Source organism: Danio aesculapii, chromosome 8, assembly GCF_903798145.1.
Source record: "Danio aesculapii chromosome 8, fDanAes4.1, whole genome shotgun sequence".
Classification (NCBI taxonomy): domain Eukaryota; kingdom Metazoa; phylum Chordata; class Actinopteri; order Cypriniformes; family Danionidae; genus Danio; species Danio aesculapii.
In genome coordinates, this window is record NC_079442.1 from 25479185 (window position 1) to 25503543 (window position 24359).

A 24359-nucleotide genomic window follows, 5' to 3' on the forward strand; every position below is an offset into this window, starting at 1 on the left:
TTATAGGAAAGCTCTACATGAGCTCGAATCAACACATAAAATGGCGTTTGTTGTTGTTTACTCTGCAATGCAAATGACATGCCTGACCTCTGGCATGACTCACTGTGTCAATCAATATAACAGGCGCAATTCGTGAACTTCACCTACAGATGGCGAAAGAGAGAAAGGTGAACATACTGTTACCATGATGCCAATATCATGTGTCCCTCATTGCTAATCACAGAAGTGTCAAAGATATGGAGATATGCGCACTTTAAAGGCTCGGCGGAAGAAGTAAGAAAAAGTACTTTGATTTTTATGTCACGTACTGTTTTCGTGGACTGTAGCAGCACAGTTTATGAGTAATTTGTCTATAGGAGGAAACGATTGATCTGTATGTAGATGTTCCAGTAATGACATGTTTCAGTGCTGAGGAAAAAACAAGTTAGAATACAAGTCAATTTACAGCAGTACAACATAAATTACTTTTCAATGAAAGGATGAATGAATGAACAAAGCAGATACCAGCAAACAAAGTATTTAACATAAATATAAATTAAGAACTTCGTGCTTCACACAAATCACAACTATTGTTTTCATGGCAAGTACGTAATAAATTGGATGTCTTCTGGCTTTCTTTCTCTCTCTTTGTGCTGTAAGCTTGTATAATCTAATATCTTCTAGCAAAACTTAGTTACAGAAGGTGTCACTGCCACTTTGAGCATTTCCTTCCTGACCAAAAGTGTGCAGTTCATCTTTATAGACATGCCAGTCCTGCTGCTAATCTGTGATGGTTTGTTCATTCGTAAATAGAGTCTCTCTCTCTCCCTTCCCTTACAGTAATTTTGTAATTTTATTGTAAAGAGAATGTCTTGCTTGAATGGGATGTGAGACGACATAGAGAATGAAGCCCCATCTAAGTTTTATGTCTCTTCTCGCAGGTAAATATGATCAATTTTCCTACTTGATTTATAACTGTGAATCCTGTAAGGTAAACTTGTGTGTGTTAAAACAGAAAATATGTGAACTTTTAGTGACCTTTGAAGTGGAATATTCTATAATATATACATAATATTCTCTAAGTTCTATAATAGGACTTGTAACTTGTAATAAAGCATTAAATCATTTTTCATCAGATGTATATTTGTTTAAAATATCTTGCCTGAACTGTACAATAATTCAAGGAAGATCTCTTCATTATTTACATTTTAACAGATCATTTTAATGTATTTGTGTGAAAGGTTTGTCAGTTTAACACATATTGAGTTCTTCACATTTACTGTGTTTTATTTCTAGTTTTGACTGAAGTGTTGATGAAGTCTGGAGATGCTAATGTTGGAACAGAAAGTGGAGAGGTGGAGATCAGATGTCCATATCCAGATACACACATTTATAAACCCAAGTACTTCTGTCGTGAACCCTGTAGAAATGTTTTGATTAAAGCTGAAAAAACTGATCAGGTCTTCACAACTGGAAGATACTCTTTGTATGATGATGTGAATGGACGGTTCTTTACTGTAACCATCAGAAAGCTCAAACTCACAGACTCTGGTGTTTATTACTGTGGACTTGATCAATGGTTTTTTGACACACTGACGAAAGTTCATCTGTCTGTCACTCTAGGTGGGTAATTAATATAATATGATGTACAAATTTTCATTTTAAAATAATTTCACATAGTTCCACATAATGTTTCTGAATTCATAAATGTCCTTCCTTCTGTTTTGTTCTCAGCAGCTCCTGTGAGCAGACCTTTACACACCACTGAAAACACCTTTATAACATCTAACACTCATACAACAACACTCACATCTACAGGTAGGTAAACATTCAGTAAACCAGTGATCTCTTTTAAATCAGCTTGGAAAATCACAAAAAAAAAAATCTTTTCTTTCACTTTTCATCTCTGTACAGATTCAGATAAGCAGTCCTCATTAACAACCCAGACAACCAAACGTACATCAAATGTTGAAGAAACCCTTGGTATTGTATTATGTTTACCTGTATTTTAGTTATAAAGTTATAATTAGTTTATTCAGCACTTCATTCCTGTTAAATTAGGAATATCTATATGTCAACAGCTTAACTGAAAGGGTGAATGTGCTGCTTCAAACTTACTCATACTGTGGTGGTTTTCTATTTTTATTTTAGGCAGCTTGGCTGTGGTTTGTGCAGTTGTTCTTGCGCTGGTGGTGTTTTGTGTTGTTGTGGCCTTAGCCTATCTCTGCAGGAAAAGATCAGATTTGAAGTCTAGATGTAAGTTCATGCACATCAAAATCAACAGTGATCTGCTGGTGAGTTAGAACAAACACCATCATATTTTATGGACATTTTGCAGGTTTGCAGCCTCCAGTCACTGAAATTCTAGCTTTACCAGATCCCAACCAGGTATGTAAACCTCTGCCCTTCATATGTTTACCCTAAATATATCTTTATTACGAAAGCAACACAAAAAAAGCATGGATATCTCTGGGAAACTGCTCAAATTTTAGACGCCTCCAACAATAGGTTTAGATGAATCTGAGGTACCTTTTATTTTGACACTTTTTGTCATGAGTTACTGTACATTTCACATCACCTCATTTCTTAAAGGATTCCAAACAATTTTTTGGAGTCTGGGCCCATTCTATCTACTCCACTTTTAGACATATTTATGAACGTCCTCTCAAGGGAATCCACAAAGCAAATTTCAAGTGTGTTCCACTTCGTCTAGCAGATAAGAGAAATTTACATTGATGACCCCTGACCACTCGAATATCACTGAGGGAATGAGTATACTGATGCAAACAAATCCAATAGATAATGTGTGACAAATTTTGAAGCGACAACAAAGACACTGTACTGTTGCCCACCTTAAGACTTGTTTTCAGGAAGAATGGGACAAAATGGTGTCTTCAGTCCCTAAATGTCCTTTAAGTCTTGGGAAAACATAGATATTTACATTAGATGTCGCCTATGGTGTTGTTGTCCATTGTAAGGAATGCATCAATAGAGCCGCCATTTTAGTACAGGGTAGCGCTCCTTTAAAATGAATGTGGGACCAGGGTGCAGTGGAGGACTGGCGATCTGGAGCCATAGATATATACACCAGTGTTTCCTTTAGGATTTTTTTCCAGCTGTGGCGGCAGGCCTTTTTTACACAGATCTACCAACTACCCCTGGCGTTATTTCAATGACAAATGTCATGAGCGCAGTATTACAGGTCGAGATCGCATTTATGTAATAGCCTACAAGCATGCCAATCTCTTTCCTCTGATTTCCTCTGCTCGTGCACAAAACTTCTTGCATGACCTCAAATATACACTGCTCAAACGCAGATCTTCTTATGCGCTCTCAAATAAACGCTGCTGAAGTGCGATTTAGTTCATTTATGTAGCAAGTGTCTACAACTTTTATTAGATTTGCTAGGAATATTTATGAATTTCTCCAATAGACCTACAGAGCGTCACTAATGCGTCCTGAATTACAGTGAAACGGCTATACGGTGTGTTTGCTGGCCTCACGCATCTGTCAGTCAGCCAGTCAGTCAGTCAGCACGTAACCTTAAAGGGTTAACAAATAACGCAGAGCACCACTACGGTTACAGAAAAATTTGCGCTGTTATAATTCACTTGCCTTTTAATACATTTTGGTGCGATTATCACCCGCTATTATAAAAACAAACACGACTGAATGTTTTGAATGAAAAGCTGTAATGTAGCCGTGGCGGGACCAATTTTGGCGTGGCGCCCCAACATGGAAGAATGAATGTAGCGGAAACCTTGTACACATATATACATATATCTATGATTGGGAGGTTTTCCTGTTGTCAGTATGCAAATGTTTTTTTTTTAATTACGAAAATTATAATTTGACATCACTTTTATACATCGATGGATCAGTGACCCCACGGGCATTGCTCACAAAGAGTATGTGTTTGTGTGCATGGAAACGTATTATCCTCCCTCCCTGTACACGGCGCTAAAGTCCAGCATCTTCACATTGGCTTTAGTCTTGATTAGTGCGGTTGAATGACATTTGTCCTGGGAGCACTGTACAAATGTGGCGGCGCTATTGACTCATGCTCAGGGTCCGTATGTGATATCTAGTGTATATATCTATGTTGTAAAAAGGAATGGCAACATTACAAAGTGGTAAATGCTTTACCGTTCCCACTTTTTTAAAATGTGTTGCAAGAACCAATATTGAAATATGTGTTTATTTTGAAAATAATAATAATAAAAATGAAGAGGAACAACTAAATAATATTTAATGTTGTCTGCAACGAAATACAAGTCTAAATAAATTTAGAAATCACTTTCTTTTTTATTTGCGTTTTTCATAGTCACAACATCTGTAGAATTCGGAGGTACTACATCCGCTACTTGTCATTATCGCTATGACCTACCTGCATCAGTTGTGTTGACTCACTCCCATTTATGAGTTCTCTCAAATGGCATCATGTGATAGCGTCACGTCCATTGGATTCAGGCTTCAGAAAGTCGCCAGAAGTAGCAGTAAATGTTAGTGTTTCAAGCCATTTGATTTTGTTCTGTTGATTTTTATTTGTTGAATGCCTGAGGTACCAGTGGAAACCGTAACTTTACTTATGCATTTTGATCTTTGAAACTTCTCAGGTTTTACTCAAAAAACCTGAAAGGTGATTTCTGAAAAAGTATAATGAGAAACTTTAACAGTACTTCACAAATGACATTTTGAGTCTCACATATGTTGATGTCACTTTTGCAATTGTTAAATTCTGCTAAACAATTTCGATTATTTTCGGACCTTTTGTGTGTCATCTTTATTCCTTTTCTTTTTCTAAAACTCATAGGAACCCAACTCATTTTAAATGATCTCCAAGCAGTAAAGTTTATTTAATTGCAGATATACACGTTGATTGCACAGTAAGTTTATTAAACATATTGTCTCTCTCTCTCTCTTTCTCTCTCTCTCTCTCTTTCCTGGTATCTCTCAGACTGCAGAGGGTGTCTATCACATCTATGCTGAAACGGTGACAGACAAGTCACCTGTAATATATTCCACTGTGCAGCTTTGTGATCCTGCAGCTCAGGATGATGCAAACACTCTGTATTCACTCATCACACCACACACAGTATAAATAACAATTCTCTCTAAGCGGACACACTTGAATGTCTATGGTATTGTTTATGATCTGTGTGGTCAATGTGCTAAAACTGACAAGACTGGCAGCAAACATCCTGCTGAAGGCACGTGGGTCAGGTTGTGAAACAGAGATGTTATTCTGTTAAATTAATTTTGCGCCTTTCTTCGTGTAAAGTACAGCATGCTCTTTCTGTCATGATTCAACCATCAACCACGCATCATGGACTTTAATTTAACCTTCAATAAACTCAAAGTTAAGACAAAGACTTTGCATTGCAATCTTCATCTGCACTCAACTTGCTTTATCGTTCAAAAACAACCCTGCTTTCCACTACTTCCTGTCTGCTGTCTCACTTTCAGTTTATCAATGTAAAATTGTTTTTTTGTTTGACTTATTTCAAGATAAGATCCTATTTTATGACCAATTAGAAATTCATGTATATTTCGTCACCTTAGAATTTTAAGGTTCTATCTGACATTTTAGTCAAAATTTTAGGCAAAAGAAAGCTTGTGCTTCATCCCACTTCATTTTCGACCATGTTGAAATGTATTCTTTTGTTAATGATATTTTATGTATGATACTTTGTTCGAAAATAAAGAAATCAAATCAAATCAAAAACATTTTAGTCAAAATTAATTTATTGACATATTCTTATTAAATGACAACTTATTTACATTATAGGATGTTTTTTTTCCAAGTTGTTTACATTTTAAGACTTTTTATAAAAAAAAAACAAATGTCACACACATACTGTTTGCTATAAAATGCAAAAACTTTAAAGCTCAATATCTCAAAATCATTCACAACACAGACAGAACCGTATAATTCCAAGGGGACGACTTGCTACATCTCTTTTGACTGATGGTGTTTATTATTACTCTGAGACTCATTTAAAAAGATAGTTCACCCAAAAAAGAAAATAAAAAATTTACTCACCCTCAAGTGGTTCCAAACTTTTATGAGTGTAGTTATTCTGTTGAACAGTAGGAAAATAGTTGAGAAGTAGGGAAATGTAATACTATGGAGATCATTAATTACTGGTTTCTAATATTTTGAAATATCTTTTGTGTTCAACAGAAAAAACAAACTCAAACAGGTTTGTGTGTCAAGTGAGAGTTGAGTAAATCAGTGTTTCCCAACCCTGTTCCTGAAGGCACACCAACAGTACACATTTTCTCCCTAATCAAACACACCTAAATCACCTAATTAGAACATAAGAAGAGACTCCAAAACCTGAAGTTAATTAGTCAGGTAAGGGAGACATCCAAAATATGTACTGTTGGTGTGCCTCCAGGAAAAGGGTTGGGAAACACTGGAGTAAATGATGACAGAACTTTCAGTTTTGGGTGAATTAACTCGTTAATGCAGTGCAAGCTTGTTTATTCTGAATCACCCACTTTTTTCTGAAAAACATGACGAAAATAAAACAGACAGCCGCAGGATATGAAAGAATTACTTTTTACAGTTTGCAATAACATCAGATGGTGGTCATGATCTGTGTGATAAAGTCTAATGATTTTGGGTGCATGTCATCTGCTGGTATTGGTCAACTTTATCAAGCCAATGTCAAGTCAAGTCAATGCAGCATGTACCAGCACTTTTGCTGACAAGCTTTTTTTAGAGATTGGTATTTCCTCTTGCACCAGACGTCTTACACACCCGCAGTCCAAAAATGATTCTAAATAGTTTGCTAACCACAATATCACTGTGCTTCATTGGCCAACCAACTTGCCTGACCTAAACCCCATAGGGTATTTTTTCTAAAGGATAAGAAACATCCAACCAAACAATACTGATGATCTGAAGGCCACTATCAAAGCAATATGGGCATCAATAACGCTTAGCAGAGCCACAGGCTTATCAACTCCAAACTTTCCAATTATTCCACTTTGTTTGCAATAATTGTAGAATTTAAGAAAGTTTTTTAAAGAAATATATTTTTTGGAGATGTGGCTATATTTTATTTCTTATAAAATAAATAGTGTCTATTATCTATAAAATATCTATTTCCATAAGGGTTTCTCATATTTTGTCAAACTTTCTTGCTTCTTAAAGCCAAGTTTTTTTTTTCAGATTTTCATTCATTTTCTTTTCGGCTTAGTCCCTTTATTAATCTGGGGTCACCACAGTAGAATAAAACACCAACATTTCCAGTATATGTTTCACACAGCGGATGCCCTTCCAGCTGCAACCCAACACTGAGAAACACCCGTACACACACTTTCACACACATACACTACGGACAATTTCGCTTATTCAATTCACCTGTACAGCATGTCTTTGGACTGTGGTGGAAACCGGAGGACTCGGAGGAAACCCATGCGAACACGAGGAGAACATGCAAACAAACTCCACACAGAAATGCAATCTGACCCAGCGGGGCTCGAACCAGCGACCTTCTCACTGTGAGGAGATCATGCTACCCACTGCACCACCGTGTCGCAGTGAGTTTTTTTTTTATTTAAAAAGTCTTAAACTGTCATTGGTTTGTCTTTTTGTTGGTAGAAATCTCTCTCGCGCAATTTAAAAATCAGTTTGCTTCATTGGCATGACATTTTTTAGACATATTTCCAAAGCATTTTAACCATGTATAAAGTCTGGAATAAACTTACATCATCAAATTAATGAAATATAAAATCATTGAGAAATAGGGAAAAAAAGAACAACAACAGACAATACCTCTAATATTAATTGTCGACATTACAGTTATAGACAGTGTAGCTTATTAAAATAGTGCAAATTAATTCAGGGCAGCAAGGTGGCTCAGTGGTTTAGCTTTGTCGCCTCACAGCAAGAAGGCCACTGGTTTAAGTCCTGGCTGGGCCAGTTGGCTTCTCTGTGTAGAGTTTGCATGTTCTCCTCGTGTTTGCATGGGTTTTCTCTGGGTGCTCCGGTTTCCCAACAGTCCAAAGACTTGCACTAAAAGTCATTAATTCATTTATTTTCTTTTCGGCTTAGTCCCTTTAATAATCAGGGGTTGCCACAGCGGAATAAACCGCCAACTTATCCAGCAAATGTTTTATGTATAGGATGCCAGAGCCCCATTCCCCCCACTGGTTGCAACCCATCACTGAGAAGCACCTATACACTCTCATTTACACACATACACTACAGACAATTTAGCTAACCCAATTCAACTATTCACCTAATTCTTGACATACGAGCGCAGCAATTGGAATCTTTTTGGCTTGAGACTTCCTGTCCCTATCACTTTCATTCATTTTTAGACGTCAAAAACAGCTCATTATGCAGCTTGATGTTGCAAACTGATATTTTTTATTGTATTATTCTATTCTATTATTCTAGTATAGTCATGAACACTTGTTTGTAGAGCAAGTAGTTTGACCCTTTTCTGCCGTTTATTAGTCATTTCTCCCATAGACAACCGAATCTGAAGTTCTAAAACAATCACAAAAACGATCGCACTTCCGCATTGAAGAATAAGGTCAATAGCACATGTCTTTGGACTGATTGGGGAAACCGGAGCACCCGGAGGAAACCCACGCAAACACAGGGAAAACATGCAAACTCCTCACAGAATCGACAACTGGTCCAGCTGAGGCTCGAACCAGCAACCTTCTTGCTGTGACGTGACAGCGCTACCCACTGTGCCATCCCATGCGCTATAAGTCAATTGAATGAACTAAATTGGCCATAGTGTGTGAATGTAGGAGTGTGTATGGGTGTTTCCCAGTATTAGGTTGTGGCTGAAAGGACATCCAATGTGCAAAACATATGCCGGAATAGTTGGCGGTTCATTCTGCTGTGGCAACCTCTGATAAATAAGGGACTAAACCAAAGGTAAATGAATGAAATGACTTCAATGAATGAATAATTTCTCATGGTGTGGAAGGTGTACACATATTTTGCAGCTAGTTCATGCCTTCCTCTGAGTATATCGTGAATTTTATCAGTCGTTTAGCTTAAAGAATGAATCCTTTCATTTAAATTGCAGGGATAAGTTCTATTGTCGTGGCATATTTGGGGCAGAAAAGAAGAAAGTTTTTCCCATATTTGATTCATGTCACAGTGTTTACATAATCGATATTTGTTGAGATTTCAGGATTTTGTCTCTCTCTCTCTACTTAAAAGTCATATTCACTGATATTTTTACTGATTTTGTTTAAACTGTTTTATTAGTTAATTTGCCAATGTTGTGGTTTTGTTATGTCCAAATAAAATTAAAGTTTGGTTTAAGGTCAAATTCAGTTTTTTTTGTTATAGCTAAACTTTAACACATTGATGATGTCTTTGAGCTTGTTGAGTTGAGTTGAGTTTCAGTTTTCTTTTCATTTCATTTCCCCTTTCTCTCTCTCTCTCTCTCTCTCTCTCTCTCTCTCTCTCTCTCTCTCTCTCTCTCTCTCTCTCTCTCTCTCTCTCTCTCTCTCTCTCTCTCTCTTACACACTCTTCCTCTCTCTCTCAATGGGTTATTTGTTTGGTGAAGTTCGTCTGCAAGACAGATTATTTTGCTATTCAGGGTGGATGTGATGAAAACTCATCTGAAGATTCTATGCTTTTTCACAGGTAACATTTATATTATTATTATTATTATTTTTGTTTTTTTTACCATGTCTCTGCATTGTGCATGCGTTTCCATTTCAATTCCTGTTTGATAAACAGGCCACACCTGGATAGTATCATTTAAATTTGGCAAACAATATGAGTGTTCAATATTTAGAAATTTATACCGATAAACTACTATTACTCAAACATTATATAATTTGTGTGTAGCTTTTTGATGATTTAGCAATTTACAGTATGTGTACTTCTATGTTTATTATAACTTGCAATCTGTATTTATATAATAATTATAAGAAACTGCTGGGTTAAATCATATGGGTTAGACTCTTACATGGGTTAGGGTATAGGGGTAGGTTAGGGATAGTAACTTGTGTTATTATAAGTCCATATGTTTTTATAGCATGCAGAAAAGCAATAAAAGGCTGAGTGTTTCTCTGTATGTTTCTATTTAATCGGACAAAAAGAGTTTACTGTTTTCTGTAGTTTTGACTGAAGTATTGATGTCTGGAGATGTTTATGTTGGCTGTCTCGTAATTACTGTTCCTTTATGAAAGGGATTATGTGAAAGGTTTGTCAGTTTAACACGTATTGAGTTCTTCAAAGTTTTACTATGTTTATTTCAAAGGATGAATGAATGAACAAAGCAGATACCAGCAAACAAAGTATTTAACATAAATATAAATAAAGAACTTCGTGCTTCACACAAATCACAACTATTGTTTTCATGGCAAGTATGTAAATTGGATGTCTTCTGGCTTTCTTTCTCTCTCTTTGTGCTGTAAGCTTGTATAATCAAATATCTTCTAGCAAAACTTAGTTACAGAAGGTGTCACTGCCACTGTTCTGAGCATTTCCTTCCTGACCAAAAGTGTGCAGTTCATCTTTATAGACATGCCAGTCCTGCTGCTAATCTGTGATTGGTTTGTTCATTCGAAAATAGAGTCTCTCTCTCTCTCCCTTCCCTTACAGCAATTCTGTAATTTTATTGTAAAGAGAATGTCTTGCTTGAATGGGATGTGAGACGACATAGAGAATGAAGCCCCATCTAAGTATTATTTCTCTTCTCGCAGGTAAATATGATCAATTTTCCTTCTTGATTTATAACTGTGAATCCTGTAAGGTAAACTTGTGTGTTAAAACAGGAAATATGTGAACTTTTAGTGAAAATATTTGTTTAAATTTGTTTAAAATGTCTTATCCTGAACTATACAATAATTCAAGGAAGATCTCTTCATTATTTACATTTTAACAGATCATTTTAATGTTTTTGTGTGAAAGGTTTGTCAGTTTAACACATATTGAGTTCTTCACATTTACTGTGTTTTATTTCTAGTTTTGACTGAAGTGTTGATGAAGTCTGGAAATGTTTATGTTGGAACAGAAGGTGGAGAGGTGGAGATCAGATGTCCATATCCAGATAAACACATTTATAAACCCAAGTACTTCTGTCGTGAACCCTGTAGAAATGTTTTGATTAAAGCTGAAAAAACTGATCAGGTCTTCACAACTGGAAGATACTCTTTGTATGATTGGGTGAATGGACGGTTCTTTACTGTAACCATCAGAAAGCTCAAACTCACAGACTCTGGTGTTTATTACTGTGGACTTGATCAATGGTTTTCTGACACACTGAAGAAAGTTCATCTGTCTGTCAGTCCAGGTGGGTATCTATGCAAACTGGATGTCGAACACTATATTTATTCAATAGATTTCAAAACAATTTCTCCTGGTGTTGTTTTTTTATTCACTGGTGTCGCCTCTTCCTTTTGTTGTTTTTACATTCGTGGCAGCTCCTGTGAACAGACCTTCACACACCACTGAAAACACACTTATAACATCTAACGCTCATACAACAACACTCACATCTGCAGAGTCCATCCAGGACCTAAGAGGTACCTTTTACCCATCAAGATTTTTTTTGACATTTCATCTAAAACAATGTAATGTTTAATTTAAAATGATGTTTATTGAATAAAAAAAAAATCTTAATAAAAGACTTTACAAATAACATTTTACAAGTAATTCTGTGATTTTTATCTCTCTCAGATAATTCTCACACATACAAACTGTTATCAACAACAGTCCAGTCGTCAGATTTCACTCCTCTAATTAATAGCTCTGGTAAATCATCTTTTTATACCTGTTGGTTTGTTTATCTTGCTTTCAGAGTTCTTACAACAACCGTAAATAGTAATTAAAATAATTAAAATCTATTTATTGTTTTAAATTGTCTTGCCATTGGATTATTTGATCACAACATACATTATTCAGCGTGGAATACTTTACTACTACTTCTAATGATAATTGTTATTGTTTTCCAGCTGTTGTGGCTGTGATTTGTGCTGGTGTTTTGTCTTTACTGGGTTGCTGGATTCTTGTGGCTTTAGTGATTCTCAACAACAGAAGATTGAATTCAACGTCCAAATGTAAGATTGCACTAATTAACTTAACAGCATTTACGTAACAAAACAAAACGAAACGAAACGTATACGTTTCAATAACTGATGAAGAGTTGATTATAATGAAAGAGTAAAAAAGTACTACTACTAAAAACCATTACTAAAAACACAAATAATATTAAACATTTATATGCTTAGCGACATGGTAGCTCAGTGGTTAGCACTGTTGCCTCACAGCAAGAAGGTTGCTGGTTCGAGTCTCAGCTGGGCCAGGTGGTATTTCTGTGTGGAGTTTGCATGTTCTCCCCGTGTTTGTGTGGGTTTCCTCTGGATCCTCCGGTTTTGCCATAGTGTAAGAGTGCATGTGTGAATGTGAGAGTGTATGTGTAATACACACACAAAGTGTATATACATTTGTGTTGTTTTGTTTACGTTGGAGGTTAAAAGTTACAAAATATGTTCGTGCAGTATTTGTTTGCAAAGTAGCAGATATTTGCTTTCAAGGAGAGGAATTTTATTTTGACACTCGATCCGGAGAATCTACCACAGTGAACGGCGCGCTCCCTCAGATGGCCAGAGGAGCTGCAAAGGAGCAGATGTGATTCTGTGGTTTTGATTCTATTATCCTGTTTTACAGTTTTACAATAATCTGTCTCCTGGGTCTCCGGAGGCAGGGCCTGCAACATATGGGTGTTTCACAGTACTGGGTTGTGGATGGAAGGGCATCCTCTGTGTTACATCCCTTGGATGGTTTTATTATTGTTGTTTATTTATTGTGTGTGTTTCTCTCCGACTCTTCCCATGAGGCTTTCTGCCTGCTTGCTAGGTAGAGCTGATTAGGCCCAGGTGGTGCTCATCATTGTCTGCGTGCTGCAGTGACACGCTGTTACAAAAGAGTAGTGTGCCTCAGCTCAAGGAGAAATTCACTTCTCCCTTGCTCCGGATTGGTGTTTGTTGCATACTTTTTGGATATTGACCTATTGTTTGATGTGAGAAGTTTATTGAGCTGTTGGGTACAATTTAACTTCTGTCTTTTGAAGAAACTTGTTGTTTGCCTTGTGTTGTGGAACTTCCAGGCAGTGTGTTTGCTTTCTTAGTTGTATGATTTAAATACAAGCTGCGTCTCAAATGCACACTATAGGTTACACTATGCACTTACACTCTCAACAGCATAGTATATGTATGTAGTGTCGTCACAAATGGGACACTAATGTTTTTTACTAAGCGGAAATTCAAACCGTTTCCCTGATGATGTTTGACGGTTCCCAAATTAGCGGCCGTTGAGTGCGTAAAGTGTCCATCATTACACACTTAATTTTACCGGCTGAATGAGCGCTTCATCCGGGTAATTAAGTGGACATGTTCTTTTTAGTTTTCAATGAAAACCTATTACTTAATCGATTTATACTATAAAATGGAGTAGAGTAGTGCATAAGTATGCAATTTGGGACGCAGCTACACTATTTGTTTGGTATTTAAAAGGTAACTATTGTTTCTTTGTCCGACTTTTTGATTTACAAAAGGAAGCTGTAGGGAGAAGGTGACATTTTTATTTTTGTACCTGTTTGACTTATGTTTATTCATAGTAAGGAAGTTGTTTTATTTATTTTCTTTTACCTGAACTAGGTTATTTAGTACTCCTAAGCTAGTTCCTGTTTTGGTTAATCCTTCTCCTGAAGACTTATGCTTCCTATATTGTTTATTTAATGAGAACAAAAGAATAAAAGATTTAAGTTTTCTCTTGTGGTGGTTTCACATTTCTGAGGCAGAGGACTGAAGTGTTCCCTCAATTTTGTTTATTTAATTTTTACATAATTCATTGAATTGTTCTTTTCCTTTAAATTCTAGATTTACTTTGTTATTTTCTTCCCCAACCCTAGACAAAAAGGGGAAAGAAAGTAATACAAAACATAATTCTACGTAAAACATATGCCAGAATAGTTGGCGGTTCACTATGCTGTGGTGACCCCTGATAAGTAAGGGACTATAAGCCGAAGAAAAATAAATGAATTTCTATGCTTTGTTTTCAAACTTATTTCTGTGATCATGCTTTGAATTATTCATATTTTTATTCTTTGAGTTGTTCTGACATTTTAATGATCCAGTATAAGTTGTATTATTAAAATTAATACATTGTTGTTTTTATTATTCACATGTTGATGCTTTAAACATTATACCACTGAAAATACAGATCCACCAGACCTCAAGGTATTGAAACTCTTCTGTCTGTCTTAAAGATAATTTATTTATACACACCAAATTAATCTGACTCACTCAAAAAATGCTTGGAAATTCAGACCCAAATTTGTCTGAAATATGAACACAATATGGGGTTGAAATAATAACCCAGCATTTTTGGAGTGTATTTGTGTATGTTTGCTGTAAATCATCGTCTATCTCTCTTTTTTTTTCTGTCAGACTGTGGATGATTCCTGTTTCTTCTCTGAAGAAATGATAGTAGTAGTGTATAGTTTGGCTGATCCACCGAAAGAAGACTTTCCATTAAGTTACAGTACAGCTGTGCAATATACTGTGAACAAACAGCTCTAGAAGAGGTTCATTCTGGAATGTGAAACATCTTTTGATGATCCAGACGCCAAATGGTGCAAATTTAGCCACCCGTTTGTCTGATGACCAAAATGTTGAACGTTAGCACCATTTTGAACACCATTTCCTACGTGGCACATTAGTCACTATGTTCCACTCAGGTCTGAGACTGCTGCAGAGTATTTGCCGTGCATGTGGTCAAAGAATGGAACCTTTTGCAAATGGCTCTTTCAGTTGCAACATAAATAAAGCAACTGCCCCTTTGCTTTGGCATATAAATATCTGTATGGCCACTTTTAACCTTATGCGTGGCCAAAACTATATTAAATTGTGAGGAGCTATATGTGCACGCTTATCAGATCAATTTCAGATCCCTTTCCCAAACCGTTTCAGTGATGACAATGGCACTTGTTCAAACTTTGATCAAATTTTTTGGATCGTAACTCAAAAGTTAATTCAAATGCACAAAGTCAAATGTTTTCATATGAATCTGTGTGTTTTGGAGTTAAATATTACAGGTATTAAAATTTGAAATTAAGCAATAATATTTAGTTGCATTGTAATACATAGAAGAACACAAGAAGTGTTATATCTTATTCAGCATGCCCACTTTAAAGTGATTTTTTTTCATTATTTGTCCATCTGGAGGGAGGTGTAACACTCATACAGTTCATTATCAATATTTGTAAGCATTCTTTTACACTAGTGGCAGTTATTGCATGTAATTAATTTTAGCTGATACTGACTTGTCAGTAGCCATGGCTATGGTTGCTTTATATTTGTGATATATACAGTATAAGTACTTCAACATTTTGCCTGGATCAAAGCCATCATGATGACACTAGACCCCTCACACCGAAGAAGTCATTGCTTTAACAACTGTGAAACTTAGAGCTTGCCGTGATCAACTAAATGCTATTGTTTAATTACGTGTAGTTTACAGTGTTGATTTTTTTCAGCAGTGATCTTTTGCTGACTCCCTTAAATATGATGCTGATTGGTTGCTTTACATGTCAGTCAGACGGCCTCTGAGTTGTCCTTGATTTGAAAAGCTGTGGAAGAAGGAGCCAAACTGACTACACAAGCTTGATTTTAAGTTTCTTTTGACTCTCTAAGAAAATCTTCTCATGTGGAAAAAAAAGATGTATGGGTTGAGAAGATGAGTGTTTACAGAATGTGCAGAAGTAAGCAGGCAATCAATCTCATGCTGTGGTATAAACTAAAATATGAAAAACCCACATTTTCTCTTGTTGAGAGATACAATGTATGTGTGTAAAGAAATACATAATGTATTTAAAAATAAATCACAACCTAGAGTAGATCTGCAATTGTTAAATTGTGTGTTTAGCAAAGCATTTCTTCTTCTTTGAGTCATGAATTTTCCCCAGTTGTTTTCAATGAGTGCCATGTTTTTTTGAAATCCCATAAATGCAACAATGCACTAAGCGAACCTGGAATATTTGAATGATAAAATCCAACTAATTAACCATTAGGCCACAACTGCCCACAAATGTGTCTGCTTTTCAGCGTGTTTCTAACACATGAACTGGGAATAATGTTGGTTGCTTTTGGGGAACTTGTATCTAAATTGAACTAATCATTGTGTTAAAACTCCGAGTGGCCGAAAATTAGCTTTTGGGGGACCATCCTGGTAGCTATTCTGCGGTTTGGAAAAGTCAAGGTTTTAAAACCACCAACATTTTCTGTAATAGCGTTCCTAAGGTATGTGTTATATATATATATAGAAATCTGTGTTTTTGAAACAAATGGAGAGAGCAGAAGTCAATGATTCATTGGAATTATTTGGCCTGACATGTTTACTGTTCCAAACTATTTTAAATGTTTCTCAAAATAATATTTATTGTGTTCAAAGGTGGAAAATGTTTTTGTTTTTTACCCAGACATTAAAAAAAAACATATTTTAGAGCAGTGATCACAATACCGTCAAACCGAGATATTTTTATCCAAGGTTATCATACCATCACAATCTTATACCGGCCCATGCCAAGTAGCTATTTCTTCCTATAACACCAAAGGGAATCATTAACTGAAACACTTTTTTAATGTCACGAAAGCCCATCTGACACCTGGATTTTATGTAAGACCTAATGATTTCATAATTGCTTTTTCAGATTTAATATTTGTATTGTGTGGAAACATTTTTATAAAAGCAATCTAGACTCAAGAACTGCAGTCATACTACATATTGTGAATAGCCTACCATTTAAAGCAATGTGACTGAATTCACAATACAGCACTGCATATAACAGAAAAGCTTCCTGGGTTGGAATACTTTTTTAAATATAGATTTTATTACTTTACAGTCTGTCTTAATTGTTATGAGAAACCAGTTTCCAAACAATTTTTTAAACTACTTCATAAAGGCCGCATTCGCAGTGCTATGTGATATAATGCAAAAAATGTTAATTAAATATTGTATAGCATGTAAAATATAGAATCGCAAGTCATAAATATCTGCAGTCTTCTGTCTCTTTATATTGCTTTTGTGTCGCTTTAACCCATTCCTGACTGCGAGTGTGTCAGGCCACTGAGGCCAGCCTTCCAATCCGCGCGCACCAGTGACGTTTGCATCCGTGAGAGCGACCGGAGCGGCGCGATAGTAAAATCCTGCATGCTACTGAAGCCGCGGGATACGGCATACGGTGAGTTCACGAACCTCGAAACACCGCAATCTGATACTGTCTTTCACATTTAATAGTACTGTACAGAGAGTCCCGGGTTTTGGATTACATTCGCTAAATAAAACCTCGCGTAACAAACATGCTAATCTGTTAGCATGAGCTACTGAGACGCAGGCCGCGAGAGTGAGGAGACAAAACCCGCACTGCAGCGCCGATTACCGGTGCAATTGTTAGGAAACACCGCTGCGTCTTCAGGCCTTCAGTGGTTTCTCCTGCAAGAAGAAGGAAACACACGCCTTCCCGCCTTGTTAACGGTGAAAAGAAACAATCTGTGGGTATTTAATAGCATTATTATGTGCTTTATAGTATAGTGAACTGTCTGTGTTCATGTTTATACTGTGAATTGATGTACACATGCACTTAGTATTGGATAACGTACAGTCTTGTTCGAGAAGTAAATAAAATGACATTACAACTGTTTTTGTATGGGAAAACTGCCTGCATATTCTACACTACAGCTATACAAGAGAAACAGTATGTGTAATGTTACAATTACAAAACAGTCGTGTTGACATTATAACGTTTAAAACATTATTAAATCGTGGATTGCTGAGTAGAGACGTTGGTCATTGAGTTTTCTAATTGTATACCTGATGCAGTTCTGTCTGTAATGTTTTATTATGTTTAATCACTATGATTTTTAATTTCTGAAGGATATGTTGTTTGTCTTTTTGTCATAGTTAACATTATTTCAAACACAGTAAATGGACGTTTTTAAGGGCATTTTGACGCTTTTGAATGTACTTCTAATAATTATTTATCTTTCTAGAACTTTTAAAATTAATTGAAAATGTTAGTCATTAAAATACCACTTTCTCTCATTTATTGTACTCCATGCCGATTAGAGTAACTGTATTTTAGGGTATAATAAAGGAAATGCCAACTGGAGATGGCTATCGAGAAGTTTTGATGTGTTGCTGCCAAGTTAAAGTCAACTTAAAGCCTTGACATAATTTTGGTAGAATTTTGCAGTGTTTGTAGACGAATCATCCATTAACATCATTATTTTAATTGCAATTCTGCATGAAACTGAAGTTATGGTGATTTATGTTCCCCATTATGATAAATAACTGACAAACGGCTTCTTAAATAAGTAAAAATTATAAATGTAATTAGTTTCTGTCTTTTGGAAATGGCTGAAATAATGTAGCCTGCTACTGGTCAGTCACATGTGAGTGACAGGTTCTCTTGGCCTCACATGTCTCATCAGAGAAGAAATGCTGTTGTAAGAGAAAAAAAAGTTGTTGTGATTTAAAAAAAAGCTGAACATGAATAAAAGGAAATTAAATGCACAAATAAATAATTTTGGGCCAAATCCTGCAAAACTATGAAGAAACAGAAAAGACTGATCCAAGTCTAATTGGTTCTCATTTTAAAAAAAATAAATATTTGAATTATTTTTAAGAATTTGACTAAATCAAGTTCAACATTTGATTTAACATTGTGAAAAGGTGTTTTAAAACATCCCTTGCCAATCAGTTGTTTGAAAGGACAAAACTATGTCCCTTTCTCATTTTTTTTTCTTCTAAAAGCGCGATCACAATTTTCATTTCATGCCAGCTGACTTTGCTCGGTGTTCAGAATGTCCTAGTTTAGCCTCTTTTTCTACATGTAATGGCTTCAGTCTGAATGAAACGTTACATTAGCATAGCCTCAGTTCTGCATGCAGTAGATAAGCTGTTTGTTTGGCCATTTGGATGCATTTGCATCTTTGATCATAGTGGAATTTTAAATGCATTCTAAATGATCTCAATAGCCCTGTTAAACATTTACTGGGAATGTGCACTGCTGTAGCTATGTAGTTATCAAACAGGGAGACCACCAGCATTAGGACAGTTTCAACTAGTTTGTAGCATTATAGTCTCCTCCAGCAACCTTTGAGACAATAATATGGCTTACTTTTTTAAAACGTATGGCATAAAATGAAAGTTGCAATAGTTTTATCTCTTGATGCATGTGAAAGGGCTTCAGGAAAATTTGAGAGAGAATTGATTTTGTGCATCAAAGATTGGATCAATTGGTCCATAATTTTAAGGGAGAAGGAAAAATATATTACATATGATTTAAAGATTATTGGTATTAAAAAAAATATGTAATATAAAATATTGTATAATAAAGTTATAAATGGACAAATCAACCACCATAAAAAGTAATAGAAAAACGTTGACACAAGGTGTCCATATTAAGAGCAGATTAAAGAAGATGGTGACTAGTTTGACAGTAACAAATATGGAATGAAAGGTGGTAAAAACATGGTTAACAGTTATTCTTCTGGTACTATTGGTGTGCTAACCACGTCCTCTTAAAACCATAAACCATTGATTGCTTCAAACTGGCATTTTAATGATGAGTGATATGTGTGTGTGTGTGTTTGTAATCTTGCAGGCCACCATGCGTGAATATAAGCTTGTGGTCTTGGGCTCTGGCGGCGTAGGAAAATCTGCACTGGTCAGTTCAGCATTTCTACATTAAATATTCAATATATGGCCATTAGATACCATTTATAACTCTATCTGTAGTGTTTCCTCTCTGCTCATTAGCATTTATTTTGGACTGAATTAATGTTTTTTTTAATCTGGTCATCTCTTTTACAGACGGTCCAGTTTGTACAGGGAATATTTGTTGAAAAATATGACCCCACAATAGAAGACTCGTATAGAAAGGCAAGTAACCTTTTTTTAGTCTGACATTAATACTTCACATAGACATAAACGCAGTAATAACATCTTATTTTCTTCTATAGCAAGTTGAGGTTGATGGGCAGCAGTGTATGCTAGAGATCCTGGACACTGCAGGCACAGTGAGTCTAATATGATCCATGAACTCTTCCAGCCAATTAGTTAATTAGTTTTGCATCTGAACTCAATAGATTATTGACTGCTTGTCTACAGGAGCAGTTCACGGCGATGAGGGACCTGTACATGAAGAATGGCCAGGGTTTTGCTCTGGTTTACTCCATCACAGCACAGTCCACCTTTAATGATCTGCAGGACCTGCGGGAGCAGATTCTGAGGGTGAAGGACACTGAGGATGTGAGTCGATTTGAATAGAAAAGAAAAATCATTATTGTTTCAGGTGGTGATTGCTTAAATCTTTACTTTTTAATTATAACAATATATAATATTTTTGGCTGTTTGGTCAAAAATTTAATGAACTTCACCGCCTAGATAATGGCTGTTAATACCACGCAAAGAAAGAATAGGAAGTAGCTTTTATTTTTATAGAAGTAGTCTTCACACTGTCTCGCACCTTGCTGCTTTACCAGAACACCCACATGTATGTGTGTATTTTAAGCCCCTGCTCATCACGGGTTTTCCATAAATTGCATTTGTCTGTTTTATATGCAAATCTGTATGAACATATTCACTAGAAAACACTACTCCAGTGTCCAGTATCACTTGTACTCCTCTCCTTTCTTTAGAAATATAATTAATAAGATATTGATATTAATAATAATGTAATAGTTAGTCTTTTTTAACTCTGCTGAGTGTTTTTATTTTATTAATTTTTCCTCTCACTGTGCAAACACTGGTATACACTCTGAATTTCTCTCTTTCTCTCGCTTGCTGTCTGTAGGTGCCAATGATCTTGGTTGGAAACAAGTGTGATTTAGAAGAGGAGAGGGTGGTTGGAAAAGAGCAGGGTCAGAATCTTGCCCGTCAGTGGAGTAACTGTGCCTTTCTAGAATCTTCTGCCAAATCAAAGATCAACGTCAATGAGGTGAGTCAAAGTTCATCTGGAGTTTAAAATAAGCATTTGCACCAGATACACAGTGACTAATACTATTCATTTGTGTGTGTGTGTCAGATCTTTTATGACCTGGTTAGACAGATAAACAGAAAGACACCGGTGGAGAAGAAGAGAGCAAAAAAGAAGTCAAACTGTGTCCTGCTGTAACACCACTGCATCACTGCAGCAGCTCTGAGCCAGGTAAACTCTCACAGAATCAGCACATCTATCATCAAGAACTCTCTTCATCCATCATTAATCACAATTTAATCGAGTTGTTAATTGTACATACTACTTTCTCCTATTTTTACATTCCATTACCTTAATGCCGAGTTCAGACTGCAGGATTTTCAAAGTAATCATGTCACAGATGTTTTCACACTGCATAACAATCTAGGCTAGCGTTTTGTCACTGCTTTGTTTACACTGCAAGGTGGATCGGCGACAGAGGCTTTCACACTGCATGACTTTACAATAGGAAGAATCGCCAACAACTTTGTCCGAACTACGTCTCACAACCAAAAACATGCAGTAAATCTTTTGTTAATAACTTGCAGATACCATACTAATGGATGCTCCGCTCTCATTGGCTGTAGGTGATCGCCAATGTTATTTTCAATCAAAACTCATTTCACACGGCATGATTTGAACGTAGTTCACGCTGTGTGATTGCTACTCATGTGAACGAGCACCGATTTGCCAGTGATTTCAGACATTTGTTGGCAATTTCTCAACCTGTCGGCGAATTAAAATCTGGGCTAAAATCATGCAGTTTGAACTCAGCATAGGGCTAACATTGTCTGACAAAAATTCATCTATTTACTTGCATTATAATTGTTGTTATGCCCATATTCATTCGTAGTAACTAATGGGATTTTATCTCACTAGCAATGTTAGTAAACTCGATGCGATTGAAGTGATTTAGATGTCTTTAAAAAATTGGTAAACCTTTGGCTTTAAAATTAAGTAAATAAACTGTATAGATAATTATAACAATTAAGTCAACTTAAAAAGTGAGTAAACTCATAAGTGTTAAGAAAACGTATCACTTTTAAGGCTTTGGGTTGGCACACTTTTTTTAAGTAACTAATCTTTTTTTGGTGTAGATCAAATGGTATGCAATTAAAACAAATAGGACACTCAGTAGCTATGTTTCCATCCAAAAATGCGAATTAACTTTGTGCAAAACTGGATTATCGCACAAAAGACGTGCGGATAACGCATGGTTTCCATCCAATGAGTCAAAGTGAACAAAATTTTGACTTCCTGATTATCTGGTGCCAAATATCAACTGTATAAACGGAATTTACTGCCGTAGGTGAAGCTGTGTGTTTATTTTATTCATTTATTAAATGACTTGCGCCACAGACGGCAATCCTGACACGCAGTGAACGTGCAGGGGCATTTGAAGGCATGAGTCGTGGAGCACAGACGCTCTTGATTCTGGAGGTCATTAATAATATAATAACACTAATACTGAAACAGTTTAGAATGACCAAAACAACATTTCCGATGTTTTACAATGTGCTCAGCCTGCTGGTTTGTCCATTCACACACATTTTTATCATCACATAATCTCATAACAAAATTACATGACCTTTCTCAATGCGCATATTGGAGTTTGTTCTGTAAAAGTGTTTCCATCGTAGTTTATGCGCATCTTCTCATCAAATAAAATGTTTATTTAATTTAGTTATGCGCATATGTTTTTATGTGCATTTTCAAAATGTATGCACATCTTGGCGTTTCCATCAAACTTTATGCACATCCAAAATGCGGATAAAAATAGGTGGATGGAAATGTGGCTAATGTTTATTGAATGTAATCTGAAAGTAAGAGATGACATTAGCCAGGACTGTAATATCAGATTGTGTCTTATCTTTATTGTGATGTCTGAAGAAAGCCGTTTATTAGTATTACCATACATACCTAAATCTTTCTTATTTATTTTTGTTCAAAGACCTTTATACACGATCAAATCCACAGCTACAAAATACACTCTATTTCACTTTCCTGGACTAAAGTGCTCAAAAAATGTCCACTAGACATATTTGTCCTAGTCCACCGTCTACATTTATTTTTCCCTAAATGGTCATTATAAACTAGGGTTGCATGCACTTGTCAACACTGCCATCTATTGTTGTTGCCATCGTTAGAAGTTTGCTGTTTATTTGTCGCTGTGCACCTTATGGACAAACGATGTAGTGCAAAAATATTCAAAACACACAAGCAAACTGTTTGCCCATTATTCATGTGTTTGTTGTTATTATTAATTATTGTTTCCTCCTCCTCTCTTATTCTATTTCAGATTGCCGAAATGAAGAACTGTTGCCCAGCTGGCCAACATTCCGGTTCCTCTCTACAGTTAATGGCCAAACAATCAATAAGGCAGAACACCACAGACTCCTCAAATATTACACAGACTTGACAGAAAAGAGAGATGCAGCCTCTGCCTTTTCTTCCAGAACAGTCTTGAAGGTTTTTTTTTCTTGCCCCTCTTTTTGATTCCTGTTGTTTTTCTGAAGGATCTGTGTCTGAAGAGCTGAATCTTCGTCTGTGACATTGAAAAAGGGGGTTAGACTTTCTGGAAGAGGGTTCGGGACTTTCTTAACGCCTACAGAGAGAACTGGGACACTATAAAACTTGCTCATCAATATTTTTTGTCATGTTTGGACCTTCAATAATCATTTGTAAAGAAGAAGCCGTGTTCATCATTCATCAAAACATTTTCCCTGAGTGACTTTGAGCTCTCACTGCTTTCATATTCCCCATAATATGCTTAGACTCTTCTTTGCTTTCATTTAAAGAAACTGTGATAAATTAAAAAAAGAAAATGTCTTTTTTTCCTTTAGGGTGGCAAGGTTAAAATTAAAATAACAAGATATTTGGATCTGTCTATCTTGAGGATAAAGATATATTGTACTAAAGGACATGCTTTTTTCTCAATCAAAATGACTTTAATTTTCCAGCTTTTAAAGATAATTGAATTTTAGTATATTTTCTTTGTTTTGTTTTTTCTTGGTTGTATTTTGCGGTAGGCTGTTGCTCAGCCTGGGATCAACCGTTTTGTGCCTGAGCAGGAGAAGGATGAAATCAGATCTATAATCTAGAGATGACTTCTCCTCCGAGAACCGCTAAACCAATAATCAATAGTCAGGCCTTGACACTTCATTTGCCAAGTTAAAAACAGTCTCGGTGTGTCAGATGTTTTAGTTTTATTGTTCTCCTCCATGGTTTAGTTGAGCATTTCAAACAAAGTGTCTGGCTGGCTTTTGATTTTGTTTTTAAAGTAATGTGTGCTTATGACTTTTTTTTTTTCGACATAGATTTAAATAAATGTATTTCATATTGATTTGATGTTGTATGTGCATTTT

General features: G+C 36.0%; 3 protein-coding genes across 5 annotated transcripts; all 3 read left to right on the plus strand.

The window, feature by feature from the left end:
• Window positions 1–38: 38 nt before the first annotated feature.
• On the plus strand, window positions 39–5512 carry LOC130233448 (CMRF35-like molecule 5). Of its 3 annotated transcripts, none has more exons than XM_056463494.1 (8): window positions 39–273; window positions 820–920; window positions 1276–1602; window positions 1714–1797; window positions 1894–1962; window positions 2131–2235; window positions 2318–2367; window positions 4937–5512. In XM_056463494.1, the coding sequence occupies exons 2-8, from the start codon at window positions 884–886 to the stop codon at window positions 5078–5080; spliced, it is 816 nt and encodes a 271-aa protein (XP_056319469.1). In that variant the 5' UTR covers window positions 39–273; window positions 820–883; the 3' UTR covers window positions 5081–5512. The 3 variants fall into 3 exon arrangements, with proteins under 3 accessions (XP_056319469.1, XP_056319471.1, XP_056319470.1); XM_056463496.1 differs by having other exon boundaries at window positions 1900–1962; XM_056463495.1 differs by having other exon boundaries at window positions 1717–1797.
• Window positions 5513–10948: 5436 nt separating this feature from the next.
• On the plus strand, window positions 10949–12609 carry LOC130234048 (CMRF35-like molecule 5). Its single transcript, XM_056464326.1, has 5 exons — window positions 10949–11268; window positions 11399–11500; window positions 11655–11729; window positions 11930–12034; window positions 12476–12609. Exons 1-5 carry the CDS (start codon window positions 10959–10961, stop codon window positions 12607–12609), a joined length of 726 nt encoding a protein of 241 aa, XP_056320301.1. The 5' UTR covers window positions 10949–10958.
• A 4518-nt stretch (window positions 12610–17127) lies between these two features.
• On the plus strand, window positions 17128–24337 carry rap1aa (RAP1A, member of RAS oncogene family a). The gene is made up of 8 exons (XM_056463497.1): window positions 17128–17217; window positions 19642–19704; window positions 19851–19919; window positions 20000–20056; window positions 20148–20288; window positions 20833–20976; window positions 21064–21186; window positions 23294–24337. The coding sequence occupies exons 2-7, from the start codon at window positions 19648–19650 to the stop codon at window positions 21151–21153; spliced, it is 558 nt and encodes a 185-aa protein (XP_056319472.1). The 5' UTR covers window positions 17128–17217; window positions 19642–19647; the 3' UTR covers window positions 21154–21186; window positions 23294–24337.
• Window positions 24338–24359: the final 22 nt, after the last annotated feature.